Here is a 21,062-nt window from a genome sequence, read left to right on the forward strand (position 1 = left end):
TTTATAAAATTATTCATGTGCAGAAGAATATGGCCTAGCTCCAGCAACCAGTTCCTGGATGTGAAATTTCTCTTTAGTTTTCCTGACGAGGTGTTAAAGACGGTCCTAAACCCGAGTCTGAGGTGAAAGCTTTCCTGAAATGAAGGTATCTGATCAGACATCAGAAAAGGGAATCCATCCTTGGGTTGGAAATTGGGCTCAGAGGCAACGTCACTAAACAGTACATTGTGAACATTACTTCCCCATACCCATGATAAAACCCAGGGCCTTGAGGAGTTAAGCACACCACCACTGAGCTAGGCATTGAGATTGAGGGGACAATTGATATGGTGATATGGAGTCTTTATCCGTGCAGATGATTTATTTCTCCATTTTGTTAGTTTTTCACTTATAAAGTCTTCCATATAGGTTCTGTAAACATTTTCCCATTGATTTTTAATGCCATCTCTACCATATGCTGTTACATATACAATTGGTTTTATCTCCAGCCTCTGTTTCATTGATCTGCTGAGTCTTCCCACACCCAACTGCCTTAAATTCTATAGTTTCAAGGTTATTTCTCAGTAAACCTTATCTTAAAGGGAAAATTCTTCAACACCCCAGACCTCTGGACTACTGTGTGCCAACCCCTGGTTTAAACAATCCTGATACATTTGAGGATAAGCCCCAGAATGAAGTTTAACATTAAAAACAAACTTTTAGCCAACGTGTAGCTGAAGTTTTAAATTTTGTTTAGATTTGGCACTTTTATTCAAAAGTATTTCCACAAATTTTTATGCACAGCTGAATATTAATAGTGACTATTACAAGCATTTTTTCTATAAACAAAGGTGTAATTTACAGATTTGTCCAAAATGGAAAAATATTTTTATCAGTAGCATTTCTGTAATGTTAGATTTACCCCTGGATATGGTGTGGACTCCTTCAGAGAGGAAGTCCTTCATCTAACAGTTGATGGCAAAATGTTAAATCCAAGTCTGGATTATTGTTAGTGTCACTTTAAAAAGTAGCTTAATTTTATGATTCCTTTAATAGAATTAGAAATTTTTTCAGGGAAAAACAATATCTAATTACCTTTATAAGAAAAACCCAGGCCTGTATTAGTTAGTGGCATTCACCTCTAATTTTCTACACTCCATAATGTTCTAATTATGGCACCAATGTGTACAAAAATTATAGTTGACTCATGCAGCAAATTTTAGAAACTGACTGCAAATATTCTGTGAGGAGAAATGGCAGGGTCCTGTCCCATGTAGTCACATTTCAGTAACCAGTCACATAGGCATTATACTAATGCTTCAATATAGGATATACTCTCCCTGCCTTAGGACTGGGGAAAGGGTCTAAAGACAACACAAAGTAAATGGGTTCTAATGTTTTTTGCTACTACAATCTTAGTGCCTTCATTAAGGGTCTAATAATTGATGAGTTGATGGTAGAATTTTGTTCTAAATTTTCCAAGTTCCTGGCTTTTTTTACAAAATCCTTAAAATTTAGTACTAGGAAAAAAATAAAGGGAAAAAACTCCTATTGGCATGCTCCATGGAAAGCGGGCAGGGGGAAATCTACCTTTGGGTCTAATCTGCTTCCCAGGTGAGCCTAGAGGACCATCACTCCGAACACAGCTAATTGGCAAAAGGGGAATGCACATAGAAATGTGCTTGTCAGCTTCAGCAACAGTTCAGGTGTAAATACACCCATTATTATAGGTAAACAGGTCCCGTGTAGTACTTAGAAGTTGCTTGCTATAAATATTTGATTCTTCAGTAACCTTTAAAATGCTTGTTTCAAAAGACAAAAGTCCACTATGATGTTACACTGAACTTTGAAATTCCACAGCAACACTTATTTCAGAGAAACAATTGGTAAATCAGTTATCTCAGTAAAGGCACAGAAAAAAGTTGTCAAATTTTAAACATTGGAAAGCAAAGATTTTTAGTGAATTCAAACCTTCATGTTGAATTACTTAAGTCATTACTGATTTCATGAAATTGGGAAGTGAGGTGTACTGACTTTAAAAATCGCAGAGGATAAAAAGCCAACGAAAGGTTAAACATTGCCTATTTCAGCCTCCAAGTATGAGGTTAAATTGGGCAGATGTAAACATTATGCAACCAATTACTGTGTTGGTCAGTCATCTGTAAATTAGAGTTCCAATGGAATGCCCTTGTCTTTTGGAAAAGGCTAAGAGGAGAACAATTCATAAGCTTCCCTCTTCCCCATTTATTCTAATTGCCGCACTTTTATTCAGCAAGCCCTTGGCCTCTAGTGATGAATCAGTGACAGCACAGTAGCAACCCAGAGATGCAGGGGATGATCTGTTACATATAAGGACAGTAAGCCATTATATTTGTGAAGTCACTGCTTGTTAAAGTTGGCATCTTGATAATATCAAGGCATTTTTGGTTATCTTGACGGTTAGCGACAGTCTGAGACTTAGTTTCAAACTAAAGTGCACTGGAAAGCAAATTATATTTCACAAAAGACTTTAAAGCAGAGGTAGCCACAAACCCAGTTGCTTTAGACTGGTTTTCCAAAGTCAGTGTGTGGATTGAAAGGTGTCAGGGACGTCAGCGACTGTGAAACTGAAATGGAGGAGGAAAGGTACCACCCTGCAGATACCCAAGAGCCACCAGGATGTTTAATTTGAACAGAGGCAAAGATACTGATGACAGTGCCTTTGGACACGACTGTCAGCAGCTTTCACCAGGTGCTATGCCTTGTTCTGGCCCCAGTAGGTGAGGAGGAAGACAGGACACTGAGCTCTATGGGCATAGGACAGAGGACTTTTTGGCTTGGGATGTGCTGTGCTCCCAAGAGCCTTTTAAGTTGGGTGGCTGAGTACAAGATGGGATGGTATTCTACTCCCAACATGTAGAGAAATCTCAATGTAATATGGAAACAGTTCTTGTATGATTTGCAAACCATCTGCTCCTGATATAGGAACAGTGAACTACTAGTAATAAATATGGAAAAGATAGTAAAAATATGGATAGAGAGAATATGTAGGATTTTCTATTAAATGCTTTTGAAGAGTCCAGAACACAAAACTGCCAAAAAAAAAATATCTAACAGCAGACATTAAATCTATTATGTGATATTACTGAGTACTCTTGCTAAATCTTTATTTCATGGCAGATATTTACAATGATTTTTTATGTGGCAAATATGAAAAACATTGAAAATAAGCTTTAAAAGGAGAAGTTGGCCTAAGCCATGTTCTCTCTCAAAAACCAAAACAACCCAAATATCCCCCCCCCCAAAAAAAAAAAAAACCCCAAAACCCACAAGCCTTTGGATAATAACTTAATGATCATGTGTGTTTTTTTTTTCCAGTTTTCTCAATTAGATTCTCAAACTGAAGTCTGTTTTCCTTCCTCTCTTGGGTGTCTGGGATAAGTAGTATATTATGTGATGCTTTTATTGGAGGTTTAATGGCATTATGGGATTAAAAATTTTTCACACTGAGTTTTTACATTTGTTAATAAAGATTTGTTATTCTAATAGCTTATATACATTTTTTTGTGGAAGTTTTGTTGGACTTAGTGCAGACTAGCATCTCAAACAGTATTTTTCCATCTTTCTCACATTTGACATCTGGGACAGCAGCATTTTTACCCTAACTCTTCAAAAACCCAGGACTACCCAAAAGCCCTAAGCATATTAGAGACTGGGTGTCTCAGTTTTGCTTCAGAAACTAATATGCAAAATGCTTGGTCTGCAGGTCAGTTACACCACTGTCTGATTCACAGCTTCTCAGAGGCCCAGGTTCACTATTTTTATTTTTAAAACATCTCACCACAAAGCTCACACACACCTATGGTTTGTCAACCTGAGGAAATGTCAATTCCATTTTCATGATTACAAATAAGGTTAAGTCCTCTGCAGGCAATTTGTTACGTATTTTTAATGTTATCTCAATTTGGACATTCTCCAGTTATGAGCAAAGATCAGAACTGGGCAACTTCCACTTTATAGAACTGGCACCTTTTAGATCGCCAAAGGGATGGCTTGGTAGCTGTAGAGGATGATTTTTTTAAAAAACTGAAATAAAACCTTTAAAAATATCTTCCATATTTCAAGTGTTTTTATTCTGAGCAGTAGGTACCAAAAATAATGAGATGTGTCTTATTCTGTTTAGTTCAACACTCTCCACAGGCTCTTCATCTCCAATTTGATCCATTTTTACCAGATTCATAGATCCTCAAAGGTCACTTTACTGCACATGCTTCCTTCTTGCTCTCACTGGGTATCAAGCTGATTGGGGAAACACGCATCTTCAGACTTCATTGAGGAATTCCAGGCTGAGACACGCAGGAATGTGGATTGAGTCCATGGTCAGGGAAGATGGATTAAATGGAAACAGAACAGGAAACACGTGTTTGGAGTCTAGCAACAGTTGCTGAGGGTCATTCCGATCTTGTAGTTGTGCCTATGGGGAAGAATGAGGCCACATAAAAACTTACATTTCAAATAGCCAATTTAAGTGGATTCACAAAAGTGAATAGCATGGGAATATTTCTGAAATCATTAGGGAGACTGTCAGAATCAGGATAATGTTGTCTCCCTATCTGTGAGATATTTAGTGGGGAGAGAAGCCCTAATTTAAGCCTGCTGAAGATCAGATAATTAAGCATTCTCCCTTCTAGCATAATTTAAAAAAAATTCCATTCAAGGGAGCAGGTTAAAAACAGATCTCAGGTACAAATCATGTAGAGGCACTGTAGTAAAGTGGTGTGGACATAGGTTCTAGAAATGGATAGTTTGAGCATCAACCCCGGGCAAATTCCTGAACCTTTTCTCTACCAGTTTCCTCACCCACAGACTGGAACAGGGAAGAGTAACAGGACATAAATTAGCAGAGGATGAAGTCTAGGGTTTGGTCCCTTCTCTTAGGTACCTATGCAAGTTGGAAGGAGTGATTGATATTTCTCTTAATTAGACATATCAATAGGCTTCATTATTTAAAGGACTTGAAAAAATCGTAAAGGATTTAGAGTATAAGAAAGACAAAAGGAACAGTTAAATATTTTCTATATTATTACAATTTAGTGGCAAAGAATATGTATACATTTAGTTAAAAATTATCAAGGCAAATCAGTTCACAAAATTCTCGTGTAAATTCTTTGGTGAGTTTAACATCCCTCTCAAATTTACATTTAAAAAATTTAAATTACTTTAACTGACATGTAGACGTTGTGCATGTTTATGGGGTACCACATGTTTCAATACATTCATATACTCTAATGTTTTTAAAGGTCAGTACATACTGCACAAAAGCCTATACTATACTGGCCAAAAAAATGACAGGATTTCCTGATATTGAAATTGATTACTGAGTAAGATGCAGGACCTGACTAAGAGTACTTACAGTCATATTTACAAACTAAAAGGTTACTATCTGACACTTGACCTCCATGACAGGTTTTCTTGTCCTTAATTCATTAAACCTGCAGTTTGATTTAGCATATATTCTTTGACCTTTGGCCTGAATTCCCTTCTTGTAAATAGTGCTATTGCCAATTTATAATCAGTTATACTTCCTCTGGATTATTTCAGATGTTCAAGGAAGGCTTACTAAACTTGTACCTTTGCTGGGTCATTTATCACCCCTTCATAAAAATCAGCAGTGGGGTCTGGGGCAGGGTCTCAGGCTTCTCTTTTGTCATCTAACTCTGGCTCCCCTTTCAGCAGTTGGCTATTTGCTATCCTAACGGCATCCTTTCCATTGGTACCTCCCCTGCCCTTGGATGGCCTGCGTTGATGTGAGGGCCTGTTTTCCTTTACTGGCTGTATCTTTAATAATTCTGTCATTTCTCCATCGCTCATAAGATCACAGCCAACCTTCAGTGTGACTTGGCATTGCTTTCCTTGACCTTTGGCCTCTATTCTCTAGACACCAGGCTGAAATGCATGTATTTTTTGCCACAGCACTTTTCAGACCCACGGTGATCTAAATCTCGATCTCTACAATGAAACACAGTATAGGCTCTGAATAAAATCCTGAGTGTTTCAGACGAAAGCTTCTTCTACAAAAGCCTTGCTTTCTCAAGGTTCTTCAACTTCCTCCTCCTGCAATCGCTTTTCCCACTGCTGTCTTTTTTTAAATCCTCATTTCATGTTGGCATCACTTCATTGGCTAATGGATCTCCCCAGGGTCCCCCCCACGTACAACCACAGGACAAATGTGCCCTGTTGTTCTGAGTTATCCCCATGCTGTTGATCACCGCCACACACACAGGCCAGGCGCTCAGTCAAGATAGCCAAGGGCTCAGCAAGAGGAGGGTCATCTTTAAGTAGAAAATACTCATCTTAAGGAAGATTTCAAAAATCATTTGCCTAAAATGTTTTCTTCCATGCATATTCTTTAAGGACAAATATGAGTCTTAGAGACAAGACTTATGAGTTTAAATGGTGTCTTTTAAGAATATTTCTTAGTTCCATTTGTGGGAAGAGTTGATTCTCTGCTTCTGTTAATTCCATTTGGTGCCTTAGTTTAGTAATATGCTACTAGGAAACAAAATACTTAATCTAAGACACGAGCAGCAGAGACAATAACTGTTCAGTCCTGTGTATATAGTTAATAAGTTATTCACAGGTGTTAGGGTTCATGTTTATTTAAATGGAAAGCCTAGGAATGAAAGGTCTTCCAGTAGTTTATTAATAAGGAAAAGTAAGAGTAAAATCTAGCAGTTCAGGACTGGGGTTGTAGCTCAGTGGTAGAGTGCTTGCCTAGCACATGTGAGGCACTGGATTCAATCCTCAGCACCACATTTAAAAGGTATTGTGTCCATCTACAACTAAGGATTTTAAACAAAACAACAACAACAAAAAAACCCTAAAAGTTCACTTCCCTAGTTTTAGATGAGGACTTTATAAAACTCATTAGTATTTTAAAACTTACTTGGATTGTTCGTATAAAGGACACTGTTACCCGCTCTTCAAATTCATTCAGGGGTGTATAAAGGTTTAAAATTTTGACAATCTGTTGGAATGAAAACAAGTTTATTAGCACAGAGCTAAAAGAACAGAAGACAATCTTAAAGACCATATGACACCAGTATAAGAGCGCAATCTTTAGATAGGACTTACAACATTGAAGGAGCTGTCAGACCGACAGTTACATTAGGAATTCACACTCATGGCTGCGCCTGGCAGATCTGAGCTTTTTCCCTTATCCACATCCCCTCCATTCCCACCAGCCCCTTTCTCTGTCCTTGGTGGTTTACAGAGGAGGAATTTAGAAAAGCGTTGCCTGAAATCCTCAGCCTCTTATCTACCAGTAAAAAGGTTTCTTTCAAAGAATACTGGGGGTCTTACCTTAGATGAGAAAGCTCTTAACACCCAAATTCCCTTCTTCCTCCCTACCCCATGAAAAATGAAATGCAAAAATTTGTAAATGAGATTTTCTGCTTATTTGAAAGGGACATAATCTTTAGTCTGCTGACTGATTGGTGAAAGTAGCCCACCCAACTAAAATACCAATTAAAAGATGGTAAAGTTGGAAAGCTTTCAGTACATTTGCAGAAGGAAACAGTGTTCTTAAGAGTTTAAAAGTTCAGGGTTGGGGTTGTAGCTCAGTAGTAGAGCACCTGCCTAGCACATGTGCGCCACTGGGTTTGATCCTCAGCACACAAAAATAAAAAATAAAGGTATTGTGTCCATCTACAACTAAAAATTTTTTTTTAACAAAAGAGTTCAATAGTTCATTTATTATTAGTTAGTGGAGGAGTTAAGGAGGGGTATGTTTACTTTTTTACACAAAGTTTGGAGCTTGCTGTTTTAGGTGTTGGAGGTGTTGGTCAGGAAGAAAATGCATTTACTTTAGAAAGTCTCGTTTCCTTGTGCCAGTCTCTGTGGCCCATTTCCAAATAAGCATACCTAGGATGGAGGATGAGGTCCAGCTGCCTGTGGATCTGCCTTTTTTAGACCAGTAATATGTCTGCAACTGAGTTGCAATGTAAATACAATTTTGGAAGGTGAAAAAGGAAAGTGACATTTAAATACCTCTTGGTTCTTACTGACATTCATTTAAAACAATATAAATGTAGTCTTGACTGAAAATGTAACCGTATTGAAATAATTGGAAAGAAAGCAGATGCCTAAGGTTCACAAGTTCAGAAAATTTTTAAATTTCTAGGTAAGAAACAATTCAGAACTCACTATTTAAAGTAAGTAGTAGCTGGGTGCAGTGGCACACACCTGTAATCCTAGCTACTCCAGAAGATGAGGGAGGATTCCAAGTTCAATGGAGCAACTTAGCCAGACCCTTTCTCAAAATTACAGTGTTGGGGTGCAGCTCAGGGGCAGAGTGCTTGTGTAGCATGTGCGAGGTCATGGGGTCAATTCCTAGTACAGGAGGGGTTGCAGCACGAAGAGACCTTTTTTCCTACCTTTTTTTTTTTTTTTTTTTTTTAATTGGGGATTGAACACAGGGGCACTTTACCACTGGGTTACATCACCAGAATTTTTAAATTTGAGACAGGGTCTTGCTAAACTGCTCAAGCTATCCTCAGACTTGTGATCCTTCTGTGTCAGCCTCCCAAATCATGGGGATTACAGAAGTGCACCATGTGCCCAGCTACTGCCTTACATTCTAAGTGAGCAAGACAGGTCAGCGGCTGCTACAAGCAACAGCAGCTGTGGCATCTGGTTTCACAGTCCAAAGTGGTCTCTGGTTCATCAGCCACACCTACTCTGTCAGCTGCAAGTTCAGCACTATATCAGGAGGGCTACATAAAGGTGGGGAGTGCAACACTGAACACACACACACTGGCAAGAACAGATTGAGAAGCAGGACTTGCCTGGAGCGCCTTAATAGAGGGCTAGAACAACCGTACCTGCTGGGTGCTGAGGGAGGTACACAGAGAACAGATGGCTTCAGCATCCTCATGGGTTTTCTTCTTTAACTGCAGGAGCTGGGCTGCCTGGATCAGAGGTTCCATGGTCTGGGCTGCTCCACTCTGGTGAAGGTTCCTTCCCCGAAGCCACTCTTCGAGTTGACTTATATTGTACCTTAGTCACAGGTAAAAAGGGAGCGGTTAAGCCCCAATCCATTGGTTGAAGGCACTGCTGTGTTTTGAGGCTACCTGCAAACAGTGTCATCGTCTCCACCTCAACTACCTCACAGGTTACAAGCTGGAAAGGTAGCTATTTGTTGAATGAAGAATGAATAAATGGGACTTAAACGCAACTACAGATGAAATGCCCATATGTCTTTATAAAGCAGTGGAAGAGAAGTTAAATGTATTGAATTGAAACAATGTATATTTAACATTCACAAACATATTTGCAGTTGTTTTGAGTCTTCATGCCTCCTAACTCACTGATTTCTCTTACTTGGTCACACTGTATCTAGTGTTGTATGTAAAAGCCCTGCAGCTTTGAACTAATGTTTACTACGTGTCATCATAGTGGTCAATGAATTTCATCATCCAATAAAAAGAATGTGAGTTTGAATCACATGCTGTGACAAGCGCTATTGGATTTGGACTTCACCTTTAAAGACGAGCACATTGTGCTCTGGGTCCAGCTAGTGTTGGGAGTCCATTCTCTCCCCATGTTGGGCAAGAGCCTGTCTCACCTGAGTTGCATGCCTGTGCTCCAGGAGCAGACGTCCTTCCGCAGGAGCAGGTTGTTAAGAGTCACTGCAGTGATCATGTAGAAGAGCTGCTTGAACACCTGCAGAATGATCTCAGGGTCCAGGCCCTGGTCACACATGACTGTGTGAAAGCAATTCATCTGGCGGATGATGGCTTCCAGGCAGTAGGAGTTATCCCCGTCCGCCATGCTGGAGGAGCGCTTCCGGTAGCCCATTGGCTTCACACCAGACAGACCCTGAATGCTCTCATTTTCTAACATGGCAGAAACTGAAAGAACAACATAGTGAGAGAAGCTAACAAATAAGCTCTGGTGCTGGATCACTCGACAGCACTCACTTTAGCAGTGATCCCATCGAGGGGCGTACAATGCTGACGTGCCCAGGAACTTACAACTTTTGGCTAAGCATTTCTAATGTGTTGGTCTATACGGAATAAAATATTTAAGGACCAAATTTTTGTTACAATTAGCAGTAGAAGAAAGATAATGCACACGTACTAGCTTGATTCTGTATGGCCTGTGCCAAGCACAAAATTTGAGTACTGAACAATGTGGGTGTAGTCCTGACCCAACCACTGTGTCAATGTTAGGTTACTGAGAAGCACTTAACTGTGCACCAGTTGCTTTATGTTCAGTACCTCTTTAAATCATCCAATAACTCTATGAGGTACCCATTTTGCTAATGAGAAAACTGAGGCATACAGAGTTTAAATAATTTGCTTTTGGTCACGTGGCTAGGAAGTTCAGGACCAGGATTTGAACCCAAATCTGACTAACTGCACAACAGTGCGACCAACCCTTATGTCATTCTGCATTCCGTAGCATCTCCAACTTGATATGTCAGTTCTCCTTCTGTGACTTAGAAGATGATAGGAAGCTCTGGAATGAATTTTATCACAAGGGACATACCTCTAGATTGGTCCTACTTGGAATTCACCCATAACCTACTTGTGTCGTAAGAACCTGGAGAAAGTGTGACAGGTTCAGGTTTCCCAGCCTTCACGCAGCACAGTGAGGGCTGTACATGTGTTCTCTTCTAACCTAAAATACAGCTGCTCTTATTTTTCAATTCTGATTTCATGTTCAATGCCAAGTACACTTACTGCTTTGAACAAAGTGAGTGTTCAGCAATTATTATTGCCTGAATGCTTACTACCATGTTTCTGCACGGGAACACACATAAGACTTCCTTTTTTTTCCCCCAGAAATCTAGTACAAAATGGACAAGAGGATACTCTTTCACTGTATATGCATTTATGCCTTTGAGTTCATATTTATTACCTATTAAAATTTCTTGGAAGAAAATAATATATAATAGTATACTACAGAAAAGAGAAAGAAAAAATCCTCTCATTATGCTAGCATACTTTTATGGGATAGCATTGAAAATTTCACAGGTCTCAGGCCCAATGTGCTCAGCTCATGCCTTCCCTGGGAAGGGCCTGGCTAATACATCTGACTCCCTACAGGTGGGGAGACTTCCAGGGCCCAGAATGAGTGCTGGAGCCCTCCTGTGCCAGCTTACCTATCATTGGATGCAACAAGCCCTCGGCGATTTTAATGAGCTGCTGGTATATCTGAATGGAAAGGTCGCTCAGCACCTGACGGTATTCAGTGAGGTCAAAGTTCTTAAGACAATGCTCATTCTGCTTTGCAGTGTTCTGGGTCATGAAGCCCTGCAGAGGAGAGGCAGGTATTACTGAGATTCTCTGGTCATTTGGCCTCAGCACAACTTCTGGGCCTTTAGTCTCTCTAGCAATCCATTTGTGGGGGACGACCCAGGACTTTCCTATCAGTTCGTGAGACTTCACTGGTGTCCCTTGAACTTGAAGGTTGGGAAAATACTCAAAATGACAGAAGCCAGACTGCAATTAAAAAGGCTTAAGTTACTTAGTCTAAATCCCTGAAGTGCCCCAAGGTATCAGCCTGATTGGCACCAGCTCAGAGAAAGAGGGATTCCTGCTTTGTCTAGTGCTATCCTCATTCAGCCTACTCTAAAACAGAGTACAGAGCCCCTAAAGGAGTGTCCATGGGACAATTATGTTTGTATGATACATTTTATATCAACTCCATCAGCAGGCATCAGAATTAACAGATAAACTGAAATTATTCCACCTCTACAACACCGTGGCCCCTTAGCTTTCTGTATTAACAGGAAGAAACAACATGGAACATGGAAGCTCAAAGAATTGCTAAAATAAAAAGCACTCATGGGACCAATATTCTTTTTATTCAGACCAAGGGAAACCAACAGCAGCTAACATGTGTTTTCAAGAGGGCAATGATCCCCAGCAAAGCTGCTTGTGCTATGCCAATGTACACAGCAATTTTTTATGTGTGTGTGTGTGTGTGTATATATAGAGAGAGAGGTGGGGGTGGGGGGAGGAAGAAAGCAGGTGGAAGAGGGAGTGATGTGATGGCCAAGAGTCTTTCCCTCTTCCTCATTACTTAGACCGCAAAGACCTGGTTATGCTGTGGTTCCAGTCTTGTCCCTGCGAATATAAAGCACATAAAATGGCCACCATAACAGAGTCCCTAGCTGCCCAAGCCTTACACAATGTTCCATTCAGAATACATGTAAGGTTGGTTGAAGTGATCATCCTTGTTGAAATAACATTGTCATTTCCTGCCCAAAGAAAGAGCTTGTGGATATCATGGTTACGTAACAGAAGGCATCTGATTTGAAATGAAGGCCAATTCTCCCACCTTTAACTCAGCTCCCTTCATAATAAAGCAGTGACCAAACTGAAGTTGTGATGCTTAGGAGGGAAGTGCAGCCCAGCCACATTCCAAAGGCTAGACTGCCTGCAATGGCATAGCCTTTTATTACCCCAGGGAGAAAGAAGCATGCCAGAATTTGATCTGGCACAAAAGATGGAACAAAGCTTTAAAAAAGTGTTGCACTGGGCCAGGTGCCTATAATCCCAGTGACTTGGGAAGCTGAGACAGGAGGATCAGCAACTTAGCAAGACCTTGACTCCAAAAAGATATAGCTCTTTGAAAAAGTGCCGCAGGGTCCAATACTTAAAAAAAAAAAAACAGAAAAATTGCATTGCATTATTTTCATCAGGCTATATCTTGATCTTGGGAAGGGTGGATAGTGAGATACGTGAAAGAAAGGGGAGAAAGGTGGAGGAGAGCCCCAAAGATCTGTGAGTGGACAGGGCTGGGACTGGAGACCCCCACTGGAGAAATTCCCAGGAAAGCATGTCTAATGTTAGAAGAGCTGAATGTGGAGCTTGGGAAAAACAGTAGCGTTCTTTCAGGGACTAGAGTTGGAATGTTGAGTTCTAAATAAAGCTGAGCCCCAGAGGTCAAGGGCAGAACATAAAATGATAGTGACAACTGGGTCTCAGGCCAAGGCATCCAACTTGGTTGGGAGCATGAAGCTGGGTTTCAAGGTAAGTTTGTGCAAATGAGGTTCTCATGACTGGGTGCCTCATTTCTTAGGGGCATCTTTACCCTGAAATGGACAAACTTATCAGTTGGCTTCAGCAACACTCTAGACAGACACTAGACAATTAAGCTTTTTCTCAGCTTTCCCTGACATAGCTCTTCTAGGATGGCTTTAGAAATGACAGGTCACGTGAGGTTCCTTGGAGAATCCCAAGGGCTGACTAACGGGCAAGTTAAGTAAACTAGTTTCCCTATCGGTTCTACTCGCTGGAAGAAGGGGTGCCTTTCATGGGCCCTTGGACTCACTGAAGCCTCCTGGAGGCAGATCTGTGCACCCCCTGATCCTGCTTCCAGTTACCAGGGTTGGCAAGGCATGCTGCCAGCAGAGAGTGTGCCAAAGACCGTACACACGTTGTCTTAGGAGACCCAGAGCAACTCAGAACTGCAAGTGGATAAAGCAGGAACACCTTCTGGACACCTTAGCACTCACCTCATCCCCACTGTACTGCTTCAAACAATGAAGGAGGCGACAGGTGTTGGATAACCAGAATGATGTCATCTCAAAGTCGTCATTGTGCTTCTGTAAAAAGGACATACCCAGCTATGAGTAAGCAGTTCCCATCAGGTGAAATGCTTACTTTGTACCTCTTTCCATCTTTCCCACTCTTGGCCAGCATTCCCTAGCAGCCCTGACAATGGACAGGGCACCTGCCAGTCACAGAAGTCCTCTTGCTGAGAGATTGCCTTATTGCTCCTCCATTACCAGGGATGGTACACAAAACCCCTTCCTGGTCCCCTGATCATGATGCACATTCAGGAACACATTCAATGAACAGGCTGCCACCTACAGCTGAAGAATGTGAAGCCACGTGGCACAGATGAGACCAGGCCACAGCAGCCTCTGGCTCTGGTCTAACCCCCAGGGGTGGGCTGGCCCCGATTCTGAACTACCAGCTACCCAACGCGAAGGATGCTAGGGAGCATGCTAGTGAAGTGCTCTGGCGTCCCAGTTATCAACAGGTCAGGCACCTAATGGTTTCATCTCTAGAAAATGGCAACGAACTCATAACCACGTGACAAAAGCTGCATAGTAACTTGAACAGCTACACCCCAGTTCCTGCACCAAAGCCAGAGCCTTCGGGAGCTTGCTCTGTGGCACAAGCATTAACATTACTTAAGTTCAGAGAGAAGAGAGGTATAAGCTATGATAATAAATAAAGGTTGAATGTAGTGACTGTGGAGCTGGGGCAGACTAACTTAATTCATGATTAGAAAAGGCTTTCCTGAGAGGGACATTTGCAGTCAGTCCTCGGTGGACCTAGATTTGCCTAAGAGACTCCAGTCAGAGCTTGTAAGAGGTCAAGGCCAGAGTCAAATTTGAGCCTCATCAGCCTGTAAGTAGTACATGTTTAGAGGTGTGAGTGGATAAAACTACTTACAGTATGGAGGCCAGGTAGGGAAGGCTATGCAGCCATGGTGGGCATGGAGCCAGAGCTAATGGGTGGCTGGTAATCTCAGCAGGGACCATAGGCTCAGTGGATCCAGAACTGGTAAGGCCTTAGTGTGCTTGAGAACAACTTACATCCTGGAACTGGCAGTGTGGGGAAAACGGAAGATAGTCTTTATGGGCACAAACACTTGAGGCTTACTCAGGCCAGCTTGAAATAGAAATCACTCTTGCTAAGAACCAATTTCCTCAAAAGTTTCCCTTGCTACCGCTTAGGGGTTAGGTTTGCCTGCCGAGCAAGCACTCAGATGACATTCTTAAACTGCTTCAACACATGGTGAGTAGCCCTGTCCTGGCCCAGCCTGGGTCACCTTGTCAATTGCCGAATGCCAGAAGCTTTGTCTGAGTCATTGGCCTAGGGAAGGTGAAGGGGGACTGGGTTTCAGATGTGCCTCTGAACTCACTCTGAGGTAAGGCCCGCTAGCCCTTGGCTGCAGCAGCCAAGCCATCTGTAAGCACTGGGTGTCCCCGGAGGCCCTCACTAGAGTTCTGGGCTTCCTGCCATTTCTGAGCCTAGCACTCTTCTCTGGGGAATGCTGGGCATCCCAGCTACTACAGTTGGAGGCCTGGGAGAACTCGCTTCCACAGAACCCAGGCATAGAAGCGACGGGGCGGTGGTGGCTTTGCTCAGTTCACTGTGGACCACGGCCCTCCGTTCAGGTCATGTACCTTCAGGACTTTCTTAATGCCGTTGATGGTGGAGGTGAGCAAGGAGTGCACCTTGAGGTCATCGTTGGTGTCGTCTGCGTGTCTGATGCACATGTAGAGGATGTACGCGGGGAGGCAGGGCACTGTGCCCGACAGCATCTGGGGCTTCAGGTCTAACAGCAATGACAGCAAGAGTTAGATCTAGGTGGCACACTGGCCATGTGAGAATCCTGGCCTCAAAGAGAATTGTTTGTAAGATTTCCCCGTAGCTCAGCTGTAGCTCAGCTAGAAGGCCTCCTGTGGGAGGGAGGTAGGGAGAGGGGCAGAGAGAAACTGCCCAAGGTTATGCAAATCCTTTTGACCCTGACAGAACAGATTTTCAATAGTAGTTTAAAAAAAAAAAAAAAAAGATCATGTTTCTCCTTGTTTGGATTATAGCAAGGAAACAGGCTCCTAATGCCCCACTCTTACAACATGGAGGAAGACAGACCACGTGTTACACAGATGTCACAGACCTCCGCCAAGAAGGGGCCTGTGGCCATGCGCAGGCTGCAGACAGGACCTGGTTTCCTTGCTGGCGAGAACTCCAACCCCTCTTCACCCCCACTTGCTACTATGGGCACAAAGGGTTCTCTGAGAGTCAGCACGTAAAGCTGGCCCTGGGAGAATTTGGCAAATTGTACGTTTCCAAAGACACAGCCAGTCTGCCAAGGACTAGGAAGGCTGGAGCAACCTCTAGCCCACGGGACCATCTGTTTGGGAATAAATTACCTGGCAGCATTTGCCTTGCTACCTCCTAGCCAAACCAACCCAGCAGGCCACTGCCACTCTGCCCCTCTCAGTCCGTTACTCCCTCCAGCTACTCTCTTCTGCATCCCCCACCCACCTTCACCCCAAGACAGGTCTGCTCTGGCAGGACTGCTCAGGCCTTGGACCTCATGTCTCTCCCCACCTACCTAGACACTCACACTCAGTCCTCCTTTGCCCCCTTACTGCCAAAACCGCTGGCTAGAGGCAGAGAGAAGCTGTCAGACTGCTTTCTGTTTCAGAGCATGCTATCAGATCAAAAAACAAGGCTTAAAGCAGTGGTTGATATCAGGAGCCTAGAGAAGTGGGAAGAAAGATCTGGTGACAACAGGTGAGACTAGGGCCCCAAGAGTCTTGCTGCAGGCCCTCCCTGTATCCAGGCTTTCACTCTTGCCCCATCCAAGCCAAGCCCATGAACCCTCCCGCATGCAGGCAGGCAACGAGCTCAGGTTTTCAGCCAGGGCTGGCCTGGGGTGGGTGGGTGGAGTGGGCTGTGCTGCTGGCATCTCTAGTTGCTTCCTGGGTTTCAAATTCACCTTTCTACTTAATTCTAACAATAGTCCATAAAACTCTGGGTACATGGCTAACATTTATGCATTTTGTAGGTTTGGCAGATGGTTGTGGATTGGCCCTTGGCTCTACTTAGAATGCCAATAACACCCAGAAAAAAAATATTTTGTAGACCCAGACTTTCAACCCATAACTTTTTTAAGCCTGACTCATGAGCAGACTGCAATCAGCTTGACCTGCCTTGGCTTGTTCTGTTGTGACGAAAGAGCTTGCTTGGGCTTCCCAACTGGATGTGAGCATCCTGAGGTGGTGGGTTGACTCTACTTTCTTCTCTCCTCAGAGAAACTAGCTGGTGCCTTCTTGAGGCATTCATTCATTTGGATGGGGTCTTGTGGAGAGCTGATGATCAGGTACTTTTCCTAAGCAGCTTAGCTGGGAAGTGACCTTTCCTGGAGCCATCTGAGCAATGACAGTAGGAACAAGCCACCTGTCTGGCACTTTTTTTTTTTTTTTTTAGTTTATTAAGCTTTTTTAGTTAATTCTAACACTGTAAACTTTTGAGATTGTCCAATGAAGAGTAAAGGTTTGTTCCTAATAGATGCAGCCTGCTTAAGGAAGTTTATCATGAATTTGTGTCACCTTTGTCACAATTTTAAGACAAATTAACCTCCAGAAAAGAACAAAATGCCCAGTCATCAGCTGGTTACTAACACCCAAACCAAACCACCAAAGTCTGTTCTAGGAAGAAGTCACACTCCTCAGCCCCAGGCAAGGTGCTCAGCGAGGCGGAAGTGTCACAGCCCTGATCAACTCCTCCAGAATAAAGGTTACCTCTGACTTAAACTTAACTACCCTGAGAAAGCTGCCACCTCTGACCCCTCACTGAGAAGCCTTTGCAATTTTCACCAGCACTTTTGGCCTTTCTATACTTCATGTGAGGGGAATGAGAAGGGGAACCCCATCTCCATGTTACAGATGGTGACACCAAGGCACCACAAAGAAGGGAACTAACAGCTGAAGACCTGGAGGATCAGACCGCCACAGGCGCCTCCTCTCCTCATGCAGGACTCTCTTCTAAGACTCCTCCTGGCTCTGAAGGAGGCTGCTAGGTTGGGGCTTGAGACTAGAGGGGAAGGAGCTGTGCTCATTGGCTGGGCAGGTGAGGAGAGCAGCTTTCAAGAGCCCTGTGTGCCATCCCAGAAGGCAGCTCCCCACCCAGCCACCTGGAATTATCCAGGCACAAACCTGCAAATAAGATACAGACCCCCCTCTCTAAGCATCCAAGAAGAGAGACCCTGAGAAGAAGTGTCCTTTCTGACTCAACAGGGAAAACCCTGCCCTCATTGCTGCTGGGCTGGCACGTCTTTTAGACCCGAGAACAAGCTGCCTGATAACCCTGAGGAACACATCAGGCCAGGCAGGCCAGCCCTGACCCTGCCACATGCCTGAATGACAAACTGCAGGGAACGCAGGACAGTACAGACCAACCCCAGTGAACTTCCACAAAGGACCAGGGTGATCCTAGGTCCTTTGCATGCATGAACTCAGTGTTCCTCAGACTTCAGTGTGCATTTGGACCACCTGGCTTCTTGCTATGTGTGTTCTACTTTGGGAGGTCTGCAGTGGACCTTGGGATTCTGTATTTCTAACAAAACCCCCTCCCCAGGGAATGCTGCCGATTCAGGCACCTGTGAGCAACGAATTGGTAACCTCCATCCTCCCAATTCTGTGCTATTGGTACAATCCTCTTCCCCATGTGACACCTGAGAACACGTCCTCAGTCACATGGTTAAGAAGGGCCAAGTTTGTGCACAGGCCTGGTGGCTCCAGAGACCATATTCCCAAGTGCTGTATTATACAGCACTTAGAAACTGCAAAGCTTTTCACAAACAGCAGGAATTTGAATCCCTGACCCACCACTTACTCTTTGTATTACCTGGGAAAGTTACTAGAATGGTCATGGTTTCGTTCAGAGTTAACAAAGAACAGCACAGCACCTAAAGAGAGGCTGTGAGGATCAAGCAAGGCAAGGAAGCTAATGGGCTGGGCAGCCCCTGGCAGCAGGATGTGCCTGCAAGCCTGAATTATGTTTCTGCCAAAGCATGGTCACCCACACAGAGCTTCACCAGGAAGTGGGGTTGTGGCTGCATCTGGACTAAGCAGGGGGTGGGCTGGCAGCTCCCCCATCACTACCCAACACAGGCAGAACAGAGGCACCCTTTCCTGAGAGTATAGGCTACGGTTTATGGGGGTCAGATTTTTATTTGGAAAACGGACTATGGTTAGAAGCAGCTGGAGACAGTGGATGAGGAGGAGAGTGGCAGTGCTGGGAGGGGATACTGGCAGGTGGGTTATGTTTGGAAGTGGGAGTCGGGGAGGAGGGCTGGCATGTGGGGTCCCCTATTGGGTCCTGACCTGTTACCAGGTTCCGGATGAGGAGGGCCTCGTCTTCCTTGTGGTACTCCAGCATGCCCTGGAAGTCCTTCTCCTTCCTCTGGACCGTGACCTGCCTGGTGAGCTCATGGTGCCTTCTGTCACTCTGGGCCAATGCCTGGGCAGCTGAGTGGGAAAGAGACAACAGGAAGCGTGAGTGGGGACCTGAAGCTGAAGGCCAGCAGTGAGCTGTGCCTGAGGATGGGGGCTTGGACCTGGGTCTGGACAGGGTGCTCTGGGTTCCCAAGCTCCTGCACTCTGTGTGGTCCGTTCCTGTGGCCTCTGCCACACACTAGCTGTGTGACAAGGGAAGAGGGAAGGGGAAACCCCTGAAAGGGCACTGGGCAGGCTTTGGACCAGGGGAGCAGGCAGCACGGTGTTCTACCCTCTTGCTGGCAGCTGCTGCTTTCCACTTAGTTATAAGGGGATACCACTTTTCTGGGAAGATGTCATGACCATGGCCAGGCCTACTGTGCCAAATTCCCTGTGTGTGACCAGAGTGGCCATCATTATGCAGCCACAGTGCAAGTGCAGGTGTCTGAGGTCCAGGCACTGCCTGTGGCATGGAACAGGGGAGATGTGCCAGGGTGCACAGCACCCTGTCCAGTACCCCAATGCAGAGTCCAGTCTGGGAGCCTGCAACATGCAGTCCATGCAGCGACATAAGGAACAATCAGGAGGAGTCCTGGAGGTGTGGTTGGGGGTATAAAGGGTAGTCAACCTCATTCAGGCCTTCCCTCCGTCTGACCCCTTGAGAGCGTAGCAGACGTCCACAGATTTATCCCTGAGCACACCTGGATGCCCTGCATGCAGGGTACAGTTCTAAGCATAGGACTAGATATGATGGGGTCTCCAACCTTGTCCCCAGCCAGTCTAGCTAAAGAGATATTTGTATGTTCACTAAAAACAGACCCTCAACACAGCTTGCCAGGTGCCAGGCCAGAAGTGTGCACCATGGGTGCGGATGGTGGTTGAAGCTGGAAAGACCTGACAAAGGAGGCAGGGAAAGGGCTGGTCTATCAACCCACCAACCCCACCTCACTGATGTCCCTAGAAGAATGGGAGAGAAGCAGGGCAAAGGCCCAGAGTGGGTGTAGCTCTCTGCACTGGCGTGGGGCTCTGGGTGGGTGCAGGGTCAGGGGAGAGGTGTGCGAGACAAGAACTGGAGTTTCCCTCTGCAGGTCATAGGGAAGGGATTAGGACAGAATACCGTGAGCAGAGGCAGGGCCTGGGAAGCTAAGTCATCCGGGAACAGGGACAAGGATTGATCACAGAGAAATGGGCAGGGCACACATAGAAGCACTAGAAGAGTGCGACAGGTCTTTAGGACTAGCAAAAGGGAGAGGCTAGAAGCCAAGAAGCATTAGGACAATGAGAACTTGAGGAACAGAAAATGAGAAATTCCAAGATGAAGGGGGCATGTTGGCAGGTTGGAGAGAGACTGCTGGCTAGGGAGAGAGCACTCCTGCTTGCATGTGCCTGGGGGCCCCCAGATGTTTCAGCCTCCTGAAGCCCAGGAGTCAAGCAGGAGGTGAACGTTAACGGGTGACTAAACAAATGAACCACCACCTGTGATCAGGGTGGAAGGAAAAGGAGGGGTATACAAGCAATGAGGGGCCATGGAAAGTTCCAAGCAGGTATCATGTGCTTAAGGAGCAGCATGCTCTGGTTTGACCAGGGTCAGAGGAGAGGACATACCGTTCCCAGTGCTTTGGGAGCATGATTGACATCACTGCCTGCTCTCTCTGGGCACACTCGACTAGTAATTTGACCTGGACACTCCATGGCACACAATAAGGCCCCTGGGGCTGGGGTCTTTGTGTTATACAACATTCTTTCACACCACAATATCTTGCCTCCAAGTCTAAGCTTTTTCAAGGCAGGGACCTGAGTCACATTCTCAGTGTCTCGTTCTTCTAGTCCTGCAGAGGACTAGAAAACACCTGCTCCATTCATGTCTTTTGTCTAGACCTGCCAATTGAAAAAATGTGTGAACATACAGAGTGTGTGTGTGTGTGTATGCTTTTTTGGTAGTACTGGGGACTGAACCCTGGAGTGCTACCACCAAGTTATATCCCCAGTCTTTCTTATTTTCTGAGGCAGGGTGTTGCTAAGTTACCCAAGCCACTTTCAAACTTGCAGTCCTCCTGCTTCAACCTCC

At 44.4% G+C, this 21,062-nt stretch overlaps 1 protein-coding gene across 4 annotated transcripts in view; it reads right to left on the reverse strand.

Moving 5' to 3' along the window:
• Positions 1-375: 375 nt before the first annotated feature.
• Positions 376-21,062, reverse strand: part of MYO5B (myosin VB) — a 377,648-nt gene continuing 356,961 nt past the window's right edge. Inside the window, exons 33-40 of one of the 4 annotated variants that reach the window (XM_079109234.1) lie at positions 18,884-19,027; positions 15,173-15,324; positions 13,487-13,576; positions 11,126-11,276; positions 9,584-9,869; positions 8,841-9,015; positions 6,905-6,985; positions 376-4,432 (exon numbers count right to left, since the gene is read on the reverse strand). In XM_079109234.1, coding sequence (XP_078965360.1) covers positions 4,280-4,432; positions 6,905-6,985; positions 8,841-9,015; positions 9,584-9,869; positions 11,126-11,276; positions 13,487-13,576; positions 15,173-15,324; positions 18,884-19,027 — 1,232 coding nt within the window. In that variant the 3' untranslated portion in view covers positions 376-4,279. The remainder of the gene's footprint in view (positions 4,433-6,904; positions 6,986-8,840; positions 9,016-9,583; positions 9,870-11,125; positions 11,277-13,486; positions 13,577-15,172; positions 15,325-18,883; positions 19,028-21,062) is intronic. The other 3 variants (XM_079109235.1, XM_079109236.1, XM_079109237.1) reach the window with 3 other exon arrangements.

Source organism: Sciurus vulgaris (genome assembly GCF_902686455.1).
Source record: "Sciurus vulgaris genome assembly, chromosome: 13".
NCBI classification, from domain to species: Eukaryota; Metazoa; Chordata; class Mammalia; order Rodentia; family Sciuridae; genus Sciurus; species Sciurus vulgaris.